This window comes from Alosa pseudoharengus, unplaced genomic scaffold (genome assembly GCF_046254945.1).
Source record: "Alosa pseudoharengus isolate Yale_2024_CS ecotype anadromous, Long Island Sound unplaced genomic scaffold, YU_APseudo_1.1 YU_APseudo_1.1_scf_11, whole genome shotgun sequence".
NCBI classification, from domain to species: Eukaryota; Metazoa; Chordata; class Actinopteri; order Clupeiformes; family Clupeidae; genus Alosa; species Alosa pseudoharengus.
This window is the reverse complement of record NW_027468576.1, coordinates 6,657,642-6,675,852: the sequence shown is the minus strand read 5'-3', so window position 1 is coordinate 6,675,852 and position 18,211 is coordinate 6,657,642. Positions and strand designations below refer to the sequence as shown.

Below are 18,211 nucleotides of genomic sequence, written 5' to 3'. Positions count from 1 at the left end.
CCCAATACACCCCCCACCCCCCTCCAGAAGAAAATCCCACCCTCACTGCAGGGGAGGAGGAGACGTGGGTCTGAGCCAGCATTCCAGCTCCAGAAAACTCCCCCTCCCAAAGAGCTGCCCTATCCCCCCAAGACATGCCTTCAGACCCTCCTCTGCCACCATACAGCCATGCTGCCAAGGCACACACACACACACACACACACACACACACACACACACACACACACATAAGCACACACACACACACACACACACACACACACACACATAAAAATGCACATAAGCACACACACACAGACATAAGTGCACACACACATAAACATACCCTCACACACATATTTATACACACACACCCATGCTGTGAGTGGGGAGTGGGGATTGCAGTGAGAGACGAGGGTCCCAAATGCTTGTTATGCCCATCAGAAGTGTTGGTCAGGTCAGGAGTGATTCTCACGGCTGCAGAAAGGCCAGGCAGGGTGCCTCTATTCAGACGCCCCAGCGGGTCGGCGAGAGGACGGGGGCCCCAAAACCCTGCCCCTCCGCCACCCACTCCTCTCTCTCATCTCCCGCTCCCTCTCACACTCGCTTTCATTTAGGACATTCTACATTGATGGACAAACCCAATCCCCTCCTCTCTCACTCACACACACACACACACACACACACACACACACACACACACACACACACTCCTAAAGTGGTAATGGGCTCTTGAGTGGCTGTTTGTCTTTGGGCGATGTGCGGTTTGTTTCATGTGGTGTTAGGGAGGGTGAGGGAGACGGCACACACGGCTCACACTCCACCCTTGTTCTCCTCACTCCTCTTCCATACTATCTATTCTACCATTCTGTCTCTTTCTACCTCTGATGTCCAAGATACTCTTTTGCTCTGCGAGGCTGTGTATACGTCTGCTTTGTTCTGCATGTGGACACGCAGGCTTATCAGAGCCGTAGTCTTGGCAGATAGGAGCTGATTGTGGATCAGGCCCGTGCTGGCTCTGACCTGCTGATCCATGCCGGATGAGGACCAGCTCTGGTCCAGAGCCAGCAGGTATCTGGCTTGTGTTCTACGCTGGTTAGGTGATAACCCACATTCTCTGATAAGAAGGATGATGACATACCTTCAGTGCTTGTTTACTTTCCCCTGCCGGTTTCACTTTAACATCTCCTTTCTCCCTCCACCACTTTCCTACCTCTTAAAAAGTCCATTAGTCTTGCCCTTCTCGCTCTCTCTCTCTCTCTCTCTCACTCTCTCTCTCTCTCTCCCTCTCTCTATGCTCGGCTGACTTGAGAATTCCAGCTGCTTCCAATGTTCTGTGAATCCCCCCTTTTGCTTTCCTTCAAAACACTGACGCAGTTGAATAATTGAATCTCGTAGCTGGTGGGGGTGAGGTACAAAATCGGTGTGAAACTAGATGCGATGCCTGTAGGAGAAAAAAAAAGAAAGAGAGAGAGAGAAAGAGAGAGAGAGGGAAACAGCTCAAGCCCTAAAAGAGAAAGAATCCTATTGTGCTGCCGCTGCTGTTCTGAGAGCTTTCGGAGCGGCTGAAGGCGCGAGGCTAGTGAAGCATGGCCTCGACAGCGGGGCTGTATTTGGTCACAGTCTGCACTAAAAATAGTGCTGCAGTCTGGAGCGTGCGGATGGGGGAGCCCTGGAGAGCAGAGAGGCTCCAGGAACACAGAGCTCTGGCCAGGCCCTGCCCAACGCAGAAAAGGGAGAGAGAGAGAGAGAGAGAGAGAGAGAGAGAGAGAGAGAGAGAGAGAGAGAGAGAGAGAGAGATGGGAGTGCCCAGCAGAGCTTTTTGAATGCTGCTCCTCTCCTCTCTCTGGCAGGGCAGACAGTGTGTGTGACTTCTGTGTGTGTGTCTGTGACAAGCTTTACGATGCCCTGTGTCTCACGCTGGCCGGATTTAGTGATTTCTTTCAAACCTCATGATTAACCTCATGGAAAGTCTAAAACTGCACACACACACACACACACGCACACACACACACCGAACACACACACACACACACACACACACACACACACACACACACACACACACACACACACACATACATACAAACACACACAAACTCTGGAGACACATCCCATTTCTGTGCTGAATCCTATTCTTGGCCTGCTGGCTGCTGAGAGATAAAGCTGCTGTGTTGAGAGGAAATGCAGTGGCTGAGAGACCGAGGAGCTGAGCAGAGCCTGACATGGACGCAGAGGGCAGTGGGATGCAGCCGGACCGGCGCAGAGAGGGCGCTCGGAGCGCAGGAGCCACCACGGGCCACAGGAAGGGGCGGAAAGCCCCCCAAATCTCCCCCCTGAGCTCTCCTTTGAGAGACAAATGTTCCTAAAACAACCACTATGCTGGACTGAGAATGAGAGATGAAGAGGGGTGGGGGGAGTGAAAGAGAGAGAGAGAGAGAGAGAGAGAGAGAGAGGAATAAAGTAAAACAGAAAAATGGGTAGTGGACATGGACACGTGAGAGAGGAGAAGACAGGCAAGGAGAGGAGATGAATGACAAAGTCTTCTGAGAAGTGTCCTGTTCAGGAGTTGGGGGCTATTTTTAGATGAATGTACAGTAGCCACACACACGTCACACTCGGCCACAGTCAGCGTGGGCTTCAGAGTTAAGTTACACACACACACACACACACACACACACAAAAAGAGAGATTTTGTGATGAAAAGCCACACTCGTCCCTAAATACAGTAGAGGCCTATTTTGGACACGCCTGCATGGCAAATGTCTATCTGTGCTCCATGCTGACTGGGAGGAGTGAACAAGTGCTGTGCGTCTCCAGAGTCCAGATGAGGAGAGAGGGAACGCTAGAGACAGACACAGCTCAACCCACTCACTGAGATAAGCTCAACAACCCGAGTGAGAGACGGAGACAGCAGGCGATTGAGAAAAGAGAGAGTAAGAGAGTGACAGAGATGAGAGAAGTGGAGAGATGAGAAAATATCCTCATCCGTGAGGAATGCTTGCGGAGTTCTCCCTAACTCCCTCCTGATGTCCCCCTCCCTGCCTGCACATTTCCAGGTTCATCCCATTAGTGCTCCCCTCTCACTCCACTGACAGCACACCCCTGCACTCCTCCTCCTCCCCATCCCTCCATCATGCACTCCTCTTTCCTCGCTCTGTCCATCCCTTGACTATTCATCCTCCATCAGTGCTCTCCCGAGGAAAACAGAAGTCAAGGATACCGCTTATCGGACGGTGCCGGCGTGGCAGGCGCTAATCACCGCGCGCGCGTCATCGCTTTGTTCCCGTGCCAGACGCGGAGCTGACGATACGAATAACACTTTCATCTGCGCCTCGCTTGGCTGGAATGTCTCCCTCATCCCATCGGTCCATCTGGTGGCTGAGGGGGCTGTGGGCTCAGCGCTGGCCCCTGCTTCTGACAGACACACAAAGGCATCTTTTCTTCTCCTCCTCGGAGGTGTGGATCCACTCAGGGCACGGGGAGCTCGTGAAATATGCTTCCCAGGGATTGTTCTTGGCCCGTGCGCCTCCTGAAGAGGTGAAAATGACTTTACCTTCTGAGGAAGATCTACGGTCTGACGGGCCCCTGCCAAACTATTCCGTCTTGTTATCCTCCTCTGAGTGTTTTTTTACAAGACCTGCATTATTTTTGGACCAGGCTTCAAAACGGACTGGTTCACTCTCAGTGTGGGCTTAGTATGTACCATGAGGATGGTTGCTGTCTTGGCAGGGACATAGATGGTCAAAGCATGAAACACAACAAGGTTTTTATCTGACTCCAAATACAATTGTGCTAGGGGTGAACTACAAACCTCCAAGAGGCGTGACTTACTGGTTGTAAGTGTTTGGGAAACAGAGGGCGGCTGCCACAATTGCAAGGCTCATCTGATGGCAATCAAGTTCTCATACACTCTAAGACATCAAGCTGAATCTTGAGCAAGAACAGAATTAACTCATGCAGTGAATGTGTCAATCTTGGCCCAGGCAGTGGAAAAGAGAATGCATCACCTACTACACAGGGATGATAATAAGAGAGACTGAGAGCTATATGGGACGAGAGCTGTATGGGAAAGATGGTCAGCCAAGTCCAGGTGAACTTCACAACTGGGAATATTTTCCCCTAGTTAATCTGCCAACAGCCAAACCCAGAGTATAGCATTAGCAGACCATAGGACACACACACACACACACACACACACACACACACACACACACATACACACACACACACACACACACACACACACACACACACACACGCACACACACACACACACACACACACATACACACACACACACACACACACACACACACGCGCACACACACACACACACACACTAAAGGCAAAGGCAGAGGTGATGAGGTAGACAGAGAGAGATAGCTAAATGCTATCAAATGTATATCACCATATTTACAGCAGGAACATCTAACACAAAACACATCCAATTTATGTGGCATGCAAAGTGCAACGTCTTTAAACAACCAAAGTTTTTTTGCATGAACCATGGCTATCGTTTGGCATATGGGAGCATTACGTTTACTCAGTCATGTTTGCGATTACCCATGATGCTTAGCAAATTAATTTTTTGCTAAGCACTTTGCCCATCATCCAAATTAGGACTCTGCCTGTTGTAGTGGTAGTCCCTCTCCTCTCCACATCCCTCCTTGGTGTTGTGTCCCTGTCCCTGACCACAGTGGACAGATTTGTTCCCTGTGCACAGAAGGCCTGAGGGCTCTGGCTCCGACACAGGAGGCTGCAATGGGAGAAGTGTGGTGCCTCATTTTCTTATTCCGCTCCACGGCCGTCACTGACAGCCTGAGAGGCCAGTTCAAAGTGGCATGCCGTAGGTGGGGAGTTCAGCGTGGGGGTTTATCTGCTCTCACAGAGGGCAAGGTGGGGAGTTCAGCGTGGGCGTTTATCTGCTCTCACAGAGGGCAAGATGGGGAGCATTACAGCGCCAGCGCGGACTTTGCTGACCTACATTCCCCCTCGCTCAGTTATTTCACATATCTCCGCGCTCTGTGAAACCACCGCTAATTGCTTTCACATTACAAAGCGGCCTGGTCGTTTCTGAGCCCTGTCCAAGACCACCTTCAAGATGTGAACGTGTGTTAGCTGCGCATGTTACTTCCACCTTTGTGTTTGAAGGACAGGGACAAGGAAGGGAAAACTTCAGGGTGAGAGATTTTGGTCGAGTTTACCTCAAAAATGCAAACGTGGCAGGCTAGGAGGCCTTTGTTGACAGAAAAATGTTGAGGATTACTTATGACGGAGTCTAAAGGGCTTAATGTCATCAAGTCTCTCTGAGGTGGAAGCACTTAGGTTTCATTCAAATTAAAAGGCCTATTCACTCTGAATATATTGCTCTGAGTCCAAATATATTGCTCAGTAATTGTTCCTGGGACACAATGTAATCCCAAATTCTGACTAATGACCCATAGGAGAACAGAAGAGCTTTCTTGGTCTTTTTCTTCACACAAATTATGCCTTGACATGAAAAAGCAAGCCTGAAAACAGATGTTGTGGAAACACAAGCCAACATATCACAAACAATAACAAAACAATGTGTCAAAAATATAGTCCTCTTAGTCTGTGCCAGGGAAAATGTATCTTGTCTTTTGCCTGGATCCCAAGGCCATATGAGACTATCTGAGTTTATTCAATTTATCTTTGAAAGACAAACAGAGCAAAGCCGCAGAGTGAACATTTCCACACCTTCCTGAGTTTCTGCTCTTCAAATAATGCCGCTATTTATAGCAATTGTCTCAGGTCACAAGAAAAGCTTGATTGTGCTCTCCTCGTGAAGAATGCTTTTAGTGCCGCTGGTTTTTTCCTAATGGGACAAGCAGAGGCTGAGGGTTTTGTAATTGATTTAAGCGCCACTGGAGGATGGAAATGACGTTACTGTTATGTGTGTGTCATGATCTTACACACACACACACACACACACACACACATAACCACACACACACACACACACACATACACACACACAGAGAAAGAGACACTTCTTAGCCTAGCTGTCTCTTTCCCTTACGTTGATTCTTTTTCTTTCTTGCCTACGCAATTCACACAATGGCCTGCACACTGATTCAATTTAGCTGAATGAAATTTGATCAGTTGATTGCTTTACATATGAGCTCACAGTGTAAACAAAAGACAAACTGTGTGTCATTTAATGACAGGGAGTAAAGACGAGGGTGTATCCAAAGGTTGGCAATTATCTCTAATTCAATTGACATTACAGCCAGTGAGGGCTTTAAGATGCAGCTGTGGAGGTGTTATATTTACACTCCATCACATTAACTACCTCATGTCACACCGGATATTGGACAGCATTGGTTTACACTGAAGGCAGAGCCCAAAATGCTACCCTATGTCCTGACAAATCCAGCTGGCAAGCTGAATACTGGACTGGCTCTCTCTAGAAAAACTGGTTCAGTTCATTGCAAGCAACAAAAGCCGGGCAGTTTTTCTTGAATATCTTGATATTTAGGTGTATCGTAAAAACAATCATAAATTGTGAATGAAAACAATTCACTCCACAAAATATGTCAATACACAACTACAATATTATCCTGGATAACCCCCCCCCCCATCCCCCAATGTCACGTTTTGTTTACATCTAATTCTCTGTCTTTGTCTCCCTTTCTCCCTCTTTCCAAGAGCACAAAAGACCACATAAACACTGAAGGAACAAAAAAGAATAGCATGTCAAAGCAGAATAGCATACTCAAAGACACATGTGGGATCTCCAGGCTGTATTCTGCGATATTGGGGGTCGGTTTAAACACGGCAGAGGTCTGGGACTTGAAGGTCTACCAGAGAACATGCAGCAAAGTGAACAAGTGGAGGAAAGGCTCTGCTGTACAGTACAGTCTTACACCGAGACTCCGGGAGGAGGTTAAGCAAACAGCTCTGGAAATCATGCGGACCTAAGCTCCTTAGCGGCCACTCTGAAGAGGAGCTCATTGGGGTTTGATGGGGTGAGAGGTGGGAGGTGGAGGGGCGGTTTACGGTCACTGCTCCGCGCGGCCGGCCTTGCTCACTCTCCTCCGAATCAAACGGGCCTGCGCTGAATTAATAGCATCAAAGCCGTCCAGTTTGTTTTAACAGGTAAAGTTAACCTGGATAAGCCTGGATAAGCACTACAGCACATGTCGGAAGTAACGCTGGGAAATTAAAATGGTGCCGAGTTACGGCTAGAATTGCCAGCGACTGTGAAAGGCATAATGAAGGCCGCTAATGGGTGTAGCAGATACATGCTCGCATTTTACGCTTCGCTGTAAGCGAAAGGCAAGGTGATGCAGAGACATTCTTCGCTGCCCCACGGGTTCTTTCATTTCTTTATGCTGGCACATGGAGCCAACGGTACCGTGCTCTGTCTCTGCTGCCTGTTTGAAATAAATCTCCGTTCTCCATCCAGTGTGTGTCAGAGCTAACAAACGGAGATCAGCTACGCAGAGGACACGGATACACCAATTTTCCCTCTGCGGTCCTCTTCCCTTGACACCCCCTACCCTCTCACCCCCAACTCACACAAAACAACGGGACTCTGAAGCTGACGCAGCCTCATTTCCTGCCTGGCTGAAATCGATGCCCTCTCGCAGAGCAAAACCTCGACTGGAGGGAGCAGCACTGGAGCTGAACTTGGATCCGGTCCAAGAGTGAGGAAAGACCCAAACCAAAACAAGACAAAACAAAACAAATCTGAAAAAATAAAAACTTGAGCATAGTATTGACGGCACTGGCAAGGCTGACAAGCATCCAAAAAGGAAATTAAATAACTGTTGAAAGTGGAAATCTGGAGAAGAGAAAAAAAATAAAAAAAATCGAGGCTTGGTTTCGAACAGGTAAACTCAATTTTCCCCTCAACCCTTGTAAAGATTTTTATCCACCTCGGAGAGATCCTGTGGAAGCCAAGGCGGCATTCCGCATCCCGCAGAATAAATTACCCATCGGGGCCTGGGTTTCAGTGAGATTCCTTTCTGTTGGGGGCAAACACAGAAGCAGCCCACATCAGCGGAACAAAGTCACAGCCTAACCCAAACACGATAGATAGTAAACTATGTGCACATTCAGTTTTGAGCCCAGCCAGCAGCAAATGAATGAGCAAAGTCCTGGGGAGTTGGATCGTCTCTTAGTGTGTATGTTCAAGCCCTCTATCTCAGAGCCAAAAGTTAATGCAGATTATGGCAAACTATTTCCACTCCCAATAGTTCAATTCATGCTCAATTTATCCCAGAAAATCTTGAATATCTAAAACAACCTTTCAAGGGGGATCGTTCTACACAAAAATGCAGCATGCCAAGTGAGTGTTACAGACTTTTTAACATTTAAGACGCGCCGACAGTTGGGTTGAATTAGTTTTCCAGGCAGTTACTGAAGGACACTGAGTCCCCAGGCAGAGTGTGTGTGTGTGTGTGTGTGTGTGTGTGTGTGTGTGTGTGTGTGTGCGAGTGTGTGTCTTGTGGAGAAGGGGGCCTCAGGATGATCCCAGGGCCAACTCATCCTTCTCCTTGGGGCCCATCTCGGAGGGCATCGGTGGGCCCTGGCACCACAGGCGATGGCATTTCCCTCCGTCGGCACATAGCTGGGCTCTGGCCTCATCGCCCACTGTGGCGGCGCTTGGCTAATGATCACAGAGAATTAGGGAAATTGAGCTTTATATTTCAGGATTCCACGGTTGGTGTGGTCGGGTAAGTCATTTCTGCTTCACCACAGGGTGAGAGAGCAGAGTGGAGGAGAGGAAAGGAGGAGTGGAGGAGTGGTTTAGAGGGTTGAGGCGGCCTACACACATTTGAGCAGAGGAAACAGAGAGAGAAAGAGAGAAAGAGAGAGAGAGTAAGAGAGAGATGACAGACAGAGGAGAAAGCCCAGATAGAAAAAGCCAAGCGGTGGAGGTAGACCAGAGCACATACCATGAAAGAGTTGCACAGACATAACAAATGAGATAAACGCCCGGACTGAAAAAGAAACAAACACAAGAGCAAGACACAAGGATGACCAACAATGAGACAGCACGTGCTGAACGGTCTCCCCCACCTTCCCCAAGCCCACCCTGCGTCCACTCTCTCAGCACAAACCACTCATCTACACAGGACAGGATCAGAACGGCAGAACAGAAGCGCCGGCACTCCCCTCTCATCGCCGCCATGGACTGGCTGAGCAAACACAAGCCGCTGCCTAATTGTTGCTTCTCTAATGGTGACAATTGCACAAAGGCAGTTCCTAAACAAACAGTGTTTAAAGCCGTTTGTGTTTGCCTGCCTCTCGTAGACCTAAGCCAGTAGGCAGTCAGAGGCCCAGCACTCAAGACTCGCTAATCCCTCAACAGCTTCATACACACAGATTAGGGAGATTCAGACATCAGGATGGAGAAAGTAGCATGAGGAGCATCACGTCACCGGCCATCAAGGGGTCATCTTCCTCTGTCTGGCATTCTGACGCCTCCGTTTGGATGAGCTCAAACAGGCGAATATGGCTTGATGAGGGATCTTCTTCTCACAATCATTGTGTGATCTCTGTGCAAAGAAATCCTACTGACACAGACGCCCAATACATCCTTTCTTTCTTCTAAACAAGTGGTGTGACAGAAGCAGACCAAAGAGAAGTGTAAGACCGCGATTATTTCGCTACATCAGTAGCTCCTGCTACGAGGCTAGCTCTTCTCTCATCTTTTCTGACCTGGCCTGTGTCACACCGTCACATGGCTATGTTCCTATGAGAGCAGCTTCTCATTGATCATGGCCGCATCATGTGAGAGACCTCTCGGTGGCATCGGTTGGGAGAGGCCCAACTCTCTCTCCCCCTGAAATTAAATTAGAGCACCTAAGCCTGATTAGCAGCATGCTGTGTGTGACTACTGTCATATGCTCCTTGATGGCCCAGGGGCTACATAAAAGCAGTGTGCCTAAATTATCATGACAAAAAAATGAAAGGGAAAGTCCAGATTTCGCCCGCAATCCATTTACCAGATCCCAACATTATAGCGGCTGTAGTCGGCTTGTTAAAACAGTGGCTCGGATCTAAACCTCTTTAGCACTGCTAATCTTCAAAGCCCCTTGAATTCCTTACCTTCAGTCTATGGCTGGATTAAAGTTTCTATGGATACTGATAGTAATTACCAACTTTTAAAGCACAAGTGAGTTAAACACACTTAACAGGGAGTTAAACAAATTTAAGCAAACTTCAAGGGTTCACTGCTGCAAAGCATGGTTTGGACACATCTTAATCATGTAAACCCAATTCAGATGCAGGATCGTCAGAAATACAATCACACCATTAGTGAGAGTGAATACAAAGACCTTCAGGTTGAAAAGTATGTGTTATCCCCCACTAGCCTGCATGTACTTGTGTTGACTTCTGAACAGCAGAGCTAAGGCCAGAGAGACTAAAATCCTTCAACACACATGCACAACTACCTCACTTGTTTTCTCTGAGCAGTATCTCAGTGGCTCCCCCACAATAATAAGGAAGCGGTACGTTAACGTTGCTCCCTCTAAAGCAAATCATTACAGGCCCGTAAAATTTAATTTCCTGTGATGCGAGTGGTTGGACTTTAGGGTTGCCTGTGTCCCACTCACTGTGTGGCGAGGTTAGTTAGCCAGCCGCTTTTCCCATCTGTTATCCCTTCCTGACACACACACACACACACACTGAATGTAAACACATTAATGTACACATTCCCTATATGAAGATATCCATACATGCATATGTGTAGTTCAGATGTTTAATGGATCATCTTATAGAGTAGCAGAAACAGATTTTTCTTCGTCACTCATCTGTCCTGCACATATTCTACCTTCTCCAAATGGCATTAATACATTAAGGGAAGAAAAAGGCCTGGTTAAGAAAATGACTGGACTTGCTGAATGTATATAGCCACTGTTAAACTGAGGCCAGCTACAACAGTAAGCATGACATTATGGATGGCAACCCTTAATCCATAAATATCCCTTAAAAATCTATGGGATTAATGTTTAAGATAGGAAAGATAAGACCAGGTCCACAAATGATATCATCCTCTGTGAGGCCCAACTATTTGAGGGAGGCTGATATTCAACAGGTTTTATTCAACAGAAGCCATCTTGCAACCTGCGTTCTAGTCTGTCTATTATCATCTCTAGGTTGAACTGCTGACAGAAAGGATGCCATACTTTCAATATTCAGCTACACACTAAATCTCCCAGCTCAGGAGGGCAGTACAACACAAAGTGGAGTGTCATGACCCAGACCAGGAGAGAGAAAGAGAGAGAAAATGAGGAAGAAAAAGACAGGGAGACACAGGGAGAAAGACAGAGATATGCAAAGAGCGGGAGAATGCTTGTAGAAGCTCCAAAGTGTTGGAGATCCATTCCTTTACGCCTTTCTCCTTCCATTCAGAACAGCGTAAGCAAACATGTGAAGCCACGCCAGAGCCCAGCTGTCTGTCAGCCCGTGCGGAGGCAGCCAACGGGTGCTCCGTGGCCAAGGAGCTGGGAGAGGCCGGCAGACAGCAGGCCAGGTACAGTAGGCCCCAGTCAGGACAGAGGAAAGTGGAAACAGCCGCCACACAGCCAAATCAATTCAGTGAAAAATGGGTGACAGTTTCTCTGGGAGTGTGTGTGTGTGTGTGTGTGTGTGTGTGTGTGTGTGTGTGTGTGTGTGTGTGAGTGTGTGTGTGTGTGTGAGAGAGAGAGTCCTGAAGCTATCCTTGTCAGGCAGTCCAGGGCACATGGAGAACACAGCTATTAGTGTTCCAGTTCCCCTCTACTTCATGTCAGAAGATCCCAAACTACAAAACAGATGTGAGGACTGAGAGATGAATCTACAAATACCCCAAAACTACAAACATCAGTGACAAAAACAATACACCATGATGGCCCAGTGTGTCCAAGACAGCCTAGAAAATAAAACAATTTCCTCACTGATAGATCACATCTAGATTTTCATTGTTTATATGACTCTTTCGGCTGAAAATCCCCATGAAGGTTAGGTATTTATTGGTGCTGAGAGAACATGGCATATGCACAAAGAACCATCTGTGGGCACTAAGAGTTTAATGTGCAGCTTTTCCCCCAAGTTCTTAATGCAATGCAAACAGGCTTTAGGATTTGGCCTGACACATTTACAGCCTGATTTAAAAAGCCATGTTTCATCATGACTTGCGTAAAGGGAAATGTAGCATAGCTGCCGGCCATTTGTGGGGGCCAAACATTACTTGGCAAGGGAAAATGGTTACCTGATAAGGGGTGCTGAAATCCAGATCTGCTTTCGTGTAATGACCACTCATTTCCCATAAGATCCTAGACAGGGCCCAGGGGTCCGATGATACATATCTCTCACAACTCATTTTAAGTGGCTACTCAGACAATCAAAGAATGAGTGTCTGAAATACACCCTTTGGTATCGCGCAGTTGCACTACTAAGCAGCAGTGTTGAAGAGGAAAGAAAAACTCCCTCAGGGTCTTTACCAACCACCTCAACTCTATGCAGACTTCAATCTCTTCCTCTAATGTACGTTTGTAAGATGATAGGATTGATATAAAAAACTCAGTATGAAAGGTATAGTAATTAATGAGGCAAGTGTAATATTGCAAAACAAACACATTTTCAATAGGAGCGGTGTGAGTTAAAAAGGTGTGGTTGGGAGTCTAAAAGGATTTGGATTCAAGCTCCACTCCTGCATGTTTTTATAGATAGTATTTGATCCACGGACAGGCACATTACAATAACAGAGGGTGTCGGAGCGGCTTCTGTGTTGGGTGGATTTTGGTCATGTTTGGCTGGACTGAGCTGCAGGTGTGGAGTCAGCTTTCCTTCTTTGGGCACAGTGATTAAAGTCAGGACGGGGTGAGGAATGCCTCAGTCACTGTAGATCTGCTATAAGCAAAAAAGCCAAGCACCCTGCGGAAGTTGTTATACTGTATGTGCACTCACGACTAGCACTGAATCTAAATACACTACGTCTCATTTGTGAGATTTTCTGGGCATGTTGTACATAACTTACTGTGTTATTGTGTTGTCATATGTGGGGGAAATGGTTATCAGCTGTTACCCATGTTGGACCTTGCAGTCACAACTGAGACTGTTTTTTCAGCCTCATTTGATCTGAGGCTCAGAGAAATAACGTGACACCGGCGACCTCTGGGCCAGATCTGGGCTGGCTCAGGAGTGGATCTGCTCTAGATAACGGCCTTTTCCACCCCAGAGTCATTCGGCGTCTGGGAGTGGACACGGGGTGCTGAGCTGATCTCACCAGCCTATTGGAAAGTGATATGTTCACTGCATGTCCAGCATCTGCCATTCTGCCCTTATATGGATAACTTTCCCACCTCCAATGAAAAAGCTAGAACTCAAGATCAAGTCAAATTCATGTAAAATTCACACTCAAAAGACACAGAGTTCTACTTAAGTTTAGGCTACCTTAAGTATCTGCTTAACTAAACTGACTGTTTATTAAGGAAACGGTGTATGCTGTATCTTTGGGCCTCTGCTTCCACTTACAGAGGAAAACCCTATGGCCAGAAGAGCCACAAAAGCCCCAAATAACAGCAGTGATTCTATCTGTAATCTAACGGGGAAGCAGGCTTGGCAAAGGCACTTGCTCCTTTACAGCCCAGCAACACCAGTTTAGCACAGTCAGCCATGCAACTGTAGTTCAGTAATGATAGTCATCAGGAACTACTGCTGCCAGTAGTCTGAAGGTTTAAGCTTGAAAGATTCAGAAGGTACTAAATGCTGTTATCATGGTTCATGACTATGGACATATCATAGCAATCTTCCTTTAAACTGCATCTTCTTGTTGAGTAGAATGATAAACACCCATTAATCAAATGTAACTAATAGTTGTTCTTCAAAACAGATCATAAGCTTAGCAACATATTACATGCTGAGAGATTTAGCTGCATTACAATTTGGCAAGAGTACAAGGTTAACAATAAATGGTGAATGGCTGGAGTAATTACTTATGCCTGACAAGGCTTGTATACACTATTTTAATTCTTTGACAAAGAGCAAGAATCAAGGACTATGATTTATTAACCTGTTACACTGATTTATAAAGTGTGTATTTGTATGCATGATGAGCATGTACAGTATGTGTGTGTCTGTGTGTGTGTGTGTGTGTGTGTGTGTGTGTGTGTGTGTGTGTGTGTGTGTGTGTGTGTCTGTGTGTGTGTGTGTGTGTGTGTGTGTGTGTGTGTGTGTGTCTGTGTGTGTGACAGAGAGAGCAAGAGAAAGAGAAAAGGGAAAAAAAGGAAAGGCAGAGAAGATGAACCATGAAGTTTACATCTGTTTCACACATACTGTCCATTATAAGTGACTGAGCAAACACTCCTTGGTGTCCACCGAGGCTTTTAAAGATAGAGCACTTGATGCTTGAGTAACTGCGTTATACATTTGGGTGTGGGGGATTGAGACACAGGGCTGAGTCTTCGAGAACAAACCTTCCTAATGGTGCATTTTTTTTCCCTGAGGTAAAGTGCATTTAGTGTCAACAGTATGTCTGGTTGAAATCCGCACACAGACAGTTACGCCCCACTGATTTATAGTCCCCCAGCAACTATTATCCATAGATGGGATCACAGCAAAGGGGGCTAGCCCCTGTCCTTCACCTAAGTGATGAGCCCACGATATGACAGAGCAACAAAGGCCATCTCCCCATGCCATCAAAAGACCCAAAAACCAGCGAAACAAACACAATCAATGATGTCTGGAGCTTATGATTATATAAATAGATTATGTGGAAAGGGAAAATGGGAGTGGTCCACAACTGGTTTTTGGTTATATATAGCACCCTATAGGTCGAGATGTCATGCCATACCCATCCCCCAGCATAAAAATAAGGACAATGTAACTGTAAAGTCAAATCACATTTTGCGCATCCAGTGAAAAATGCCTATCCAAAATGAGACCCACCTGGACACCTGTCTCCTGCCCCAGCAAACGTGGAGAGGATGTTTACAGACCGTCACAGGTTAAGTGGAAGTGTGAGAGTGTCTGTTTGGGTTGTCCTGCCAGTGACTAAGGGATGTTTCATCTCACATGTACACGGTTTCTTTCCATCTCTTTGGTCAGAACTTAACTGACAGAGCTATAAGCAGGAAGAATAGTCGGCTTCTCTGTCCACTCTGCATGCGTGTGGCACAGAAGAGCGAGGATTAGGTAAACCAACAAGCTCTTATGGCGTTGAGCTAAGGGCCCTGTGTGATGCTATGACTTTATCACTGGGTTAACACTGTATCAGTCAGACCATACCAGTTATGAGTACCAGCTGTTGAATAAATCACACACACTTCCAAAGACAGATTTCAAAGGTATGTCTATTGGTTGCAGTAAAACAATTTAATTAACACTATGAAAGGGTGAAATGAAAAAACAGTTAAGTAGTTTTGTCCTTGATTATACATTGATTATTCACGACATAGGCCTATGACACAGACCTAATAACTCAAAGAAGATTAATGCAGAGTCAGCATTTATCATTATTCTTAAAATGCAAACTTGACAAATAATACCCCACGCTGTTAGTTAAAACAGTTGCCGTTGTTGTTAAGTGACTTTGTAAATCACAAGTGTTGTTCTACAGGCCCTAAGTCATGTAAACTTCACTGGTGTTCTTTAAGAAAAGAAATAATAGTTCATTCAACAGACCTCCTGCGGCGACGCTGATCCCCCCGATCAACTCATTACTGAGCTATTGTCCTCCTACTGAGGTGCAAATCAATCTTTGTTGAGTTTTGATTTCAAAAGACCAGCTCGAGGTCATATTTCAGATAACACTTTGGAGCGATAGATAAGCACAGTTTACCTTTCTACATTAAAAACAACGTCACAACAAAAACTGAAAAGATGATAATCTGAAACTAAAAAAAATACATTGACAAAGACAAATTCTCCAAACTCTCTGCATGTCCTCTTGGAAGTCTCAAAATATGTATCAAGGCAAATAGACCTAAGGAAAATAATCTGTATTGTAATCCAACAGCGATGCTGGCAAATGAGCCAGGCGCACAGAACTTAGTCTTAAGTCGTTTTCTTTCTTTAAACCAGAAATTATTTTAATTTCAGAGACGCAGTAGTTAGTGTTTAATAGCTGACATGCTTATAACAATTAAAATGGTAAGTCCTACCCGTTGTAAAAGGCATCCTGAAGACTATTTGCAGCAACGCGATGGCCCATACAAAGTCGAGATGACATCTCTGTGAATGCTGTTTCACTGTTGTCCGCATTTCATACATTCCTCTGATTCTCTTCTGATAACTTTTCGTATCTTCACATCCACTATAAATTCTTTCTCAACCCAAACCTTAAAATCTTCAATGAAAAATCACAGCAGTACTCTAGCAAAGTTCATGCGTGCAAACTCTTCGCGCACTCTAGCGTGCCTAATACTTGAAGGCAAGTTCCCTTCGTAAGGCTCACCCTCTTTCTTTCTCACTCTCTTCCAGTTAAGATTTGACTACTTTCTTTCCCCTCGCTCTTGCTGCCTACCCTCAAAACACCACACACACACACACGTTCTAACACACACCCATTCACACTCTTCAACATCTCCGCACTGGAGTCGGACTAGGAGAATCTGATTTAAATGCATACGTGTCGCCACCTGGCGCTGGAAGTTGTATCTTTTGGGCCGAACTCAGAACGCAATAATATCAAACAGGCTGCCTGCGTGGTGGTGACTGTAATTCTTAAAGTTTATCAAGGCCTAGCCTATTATAGTTTACTGCGATTTGTTCAGTTTACAGGAAAATAGTGTAACTTGTAGCAGACGACTCCAAACCGTTAGTAGGATAGACTATCACGTCTACTAAAACAGGTTTAGATTAATTGAACTAACCTAACAAAGGCGCTGTAGGCTAATGGGTATATCTTACTTTAATGGAAATCATTGTTAGGCTTTGGGTTCCTATATAATTATAGCCTATATTATTTGTACTTCTGTTCTGAAACAATAGGCCTACTATGTAGTTAAATACACACACATACTAAATGAATGTCTAAATGTCTGAGGTGCAATGCAATGTTTTTGTTAATATTTGAAAATGATTTACAAATATTCAGTATTATAAATCAGGAACTCATCCTCACTTCTCCAGTCTGCTCAAGTTTATGGATGCATTAGCTTTGCTGGTAATGACTAGCATACTTCATATCTGCCCTGCTGTGGTCCATATAGACAAGGAATAGGACAGAGAATGGTAGCAATTTACAAGATCTGAGTCCTGCATCCTGACCTGTTTCTGTTGATTTGTGTCAGCCGGGGAGGCTGGGGAGGAAAGCTGAAGCTGCCGCCGTTTGAAGTGACGGGCTGCATTGCCTCACCAGACTCCAGGTTCATCTCTCATTTCCTGTCCACTTGTCGGCATGGTGACACATGCTAATGCTAGATTCCCCGATCAAAGCTGAGAAGGTCCCCAGCATGCTATTCTGATTATTAGGACCAGTTTGTGCTGTGTGTGTGCGTGCGTCCGTGCGTGCGTGTGTCTCTGTAGGCCTACATGTGTGTGAGTTTCTGTGTGTCTGTGTCTGTAAACTATTAACACGAATTGCATTTATGTGAAACTTGATTAAGCTTTTGAGAAAGCAAGAATGACTGTTCTGTCAATAACATTAGTTCAAGATTAGTTTAACAGATGACACTACTCTGGAGTCTGCATGGTGTCTGCTGTCTGACATGCTTTAGCCAATAAATACACATCACTTGTGGAGGGACAACAAGGAGATAGAAGACTAAAATGAGTCCTGATGAACTAAGATAATCGTTTTGTTTCAAGCTCAGATTTTGGCTGTTTGCCTTGGAGGGCTCCCTCCTCAGCATATTCAAAGGGAGGCTCAATGCAGCTCCTACATGTGATTACATCTAATATCAAACATTTGGAAGCCATTAGCCCAAGAACGGTAGAGAGGGGACCTGAAATATTTGTGACGTGGGCCTATTTTTCTTTCTGATGTCTATCTGCTTTTATTTTCCCAAAGCAAAATGAGATTATTGAAATTGCAACCATGCAGGGTAAAACACATCTAATTGTAATGAGAGGGAGATTGAGGTCTCACGCGACAGATGCTTTGAAGACATACCGTCCCCCCCACAGCCCCCCCCCCCCCCCCCTCCGTCCACACACGAGCTGTGGGGCAGGAGAATGAACACACTGTTCCGAGGGCCGGCTGAACCAGGGAGGTTATTGCCAGCCAGTAGGCTACGCCGCATGGGGGTGGGGTGGGGGAGCAACATCTGCA

The 18,211-nt window shown here is 46.0% G+C and overlaps 1 protein-coding gene across 1 annotated transcript in view; it reads right to left on the bottom strand.

Moving 5' to 3' along the window:
• The window catches only part of ror1 (receptor tyrosine kinase-like orphan receptor 1), a 110,779-nt gene extending 94,382 nt beyond the window's left edge, over positions 1 to 16,397 (bottom strand). The window contains exon 1 of the mRNA XM_076276100.1: positions 16,101 to 16,397. Within this exon, the coding sequence (XP_076132215.1) occupies positions 16,101 to 16,209 (109 nt within the window). The 5' untranslated portion in view covers positions 16,210 to 16,397. The remainder of the gene's footprint in view (positions 1 to 16,100) is intronic.
• Positions 16,398 to 18,211: the final 1,814 nt, after the last annotated feature.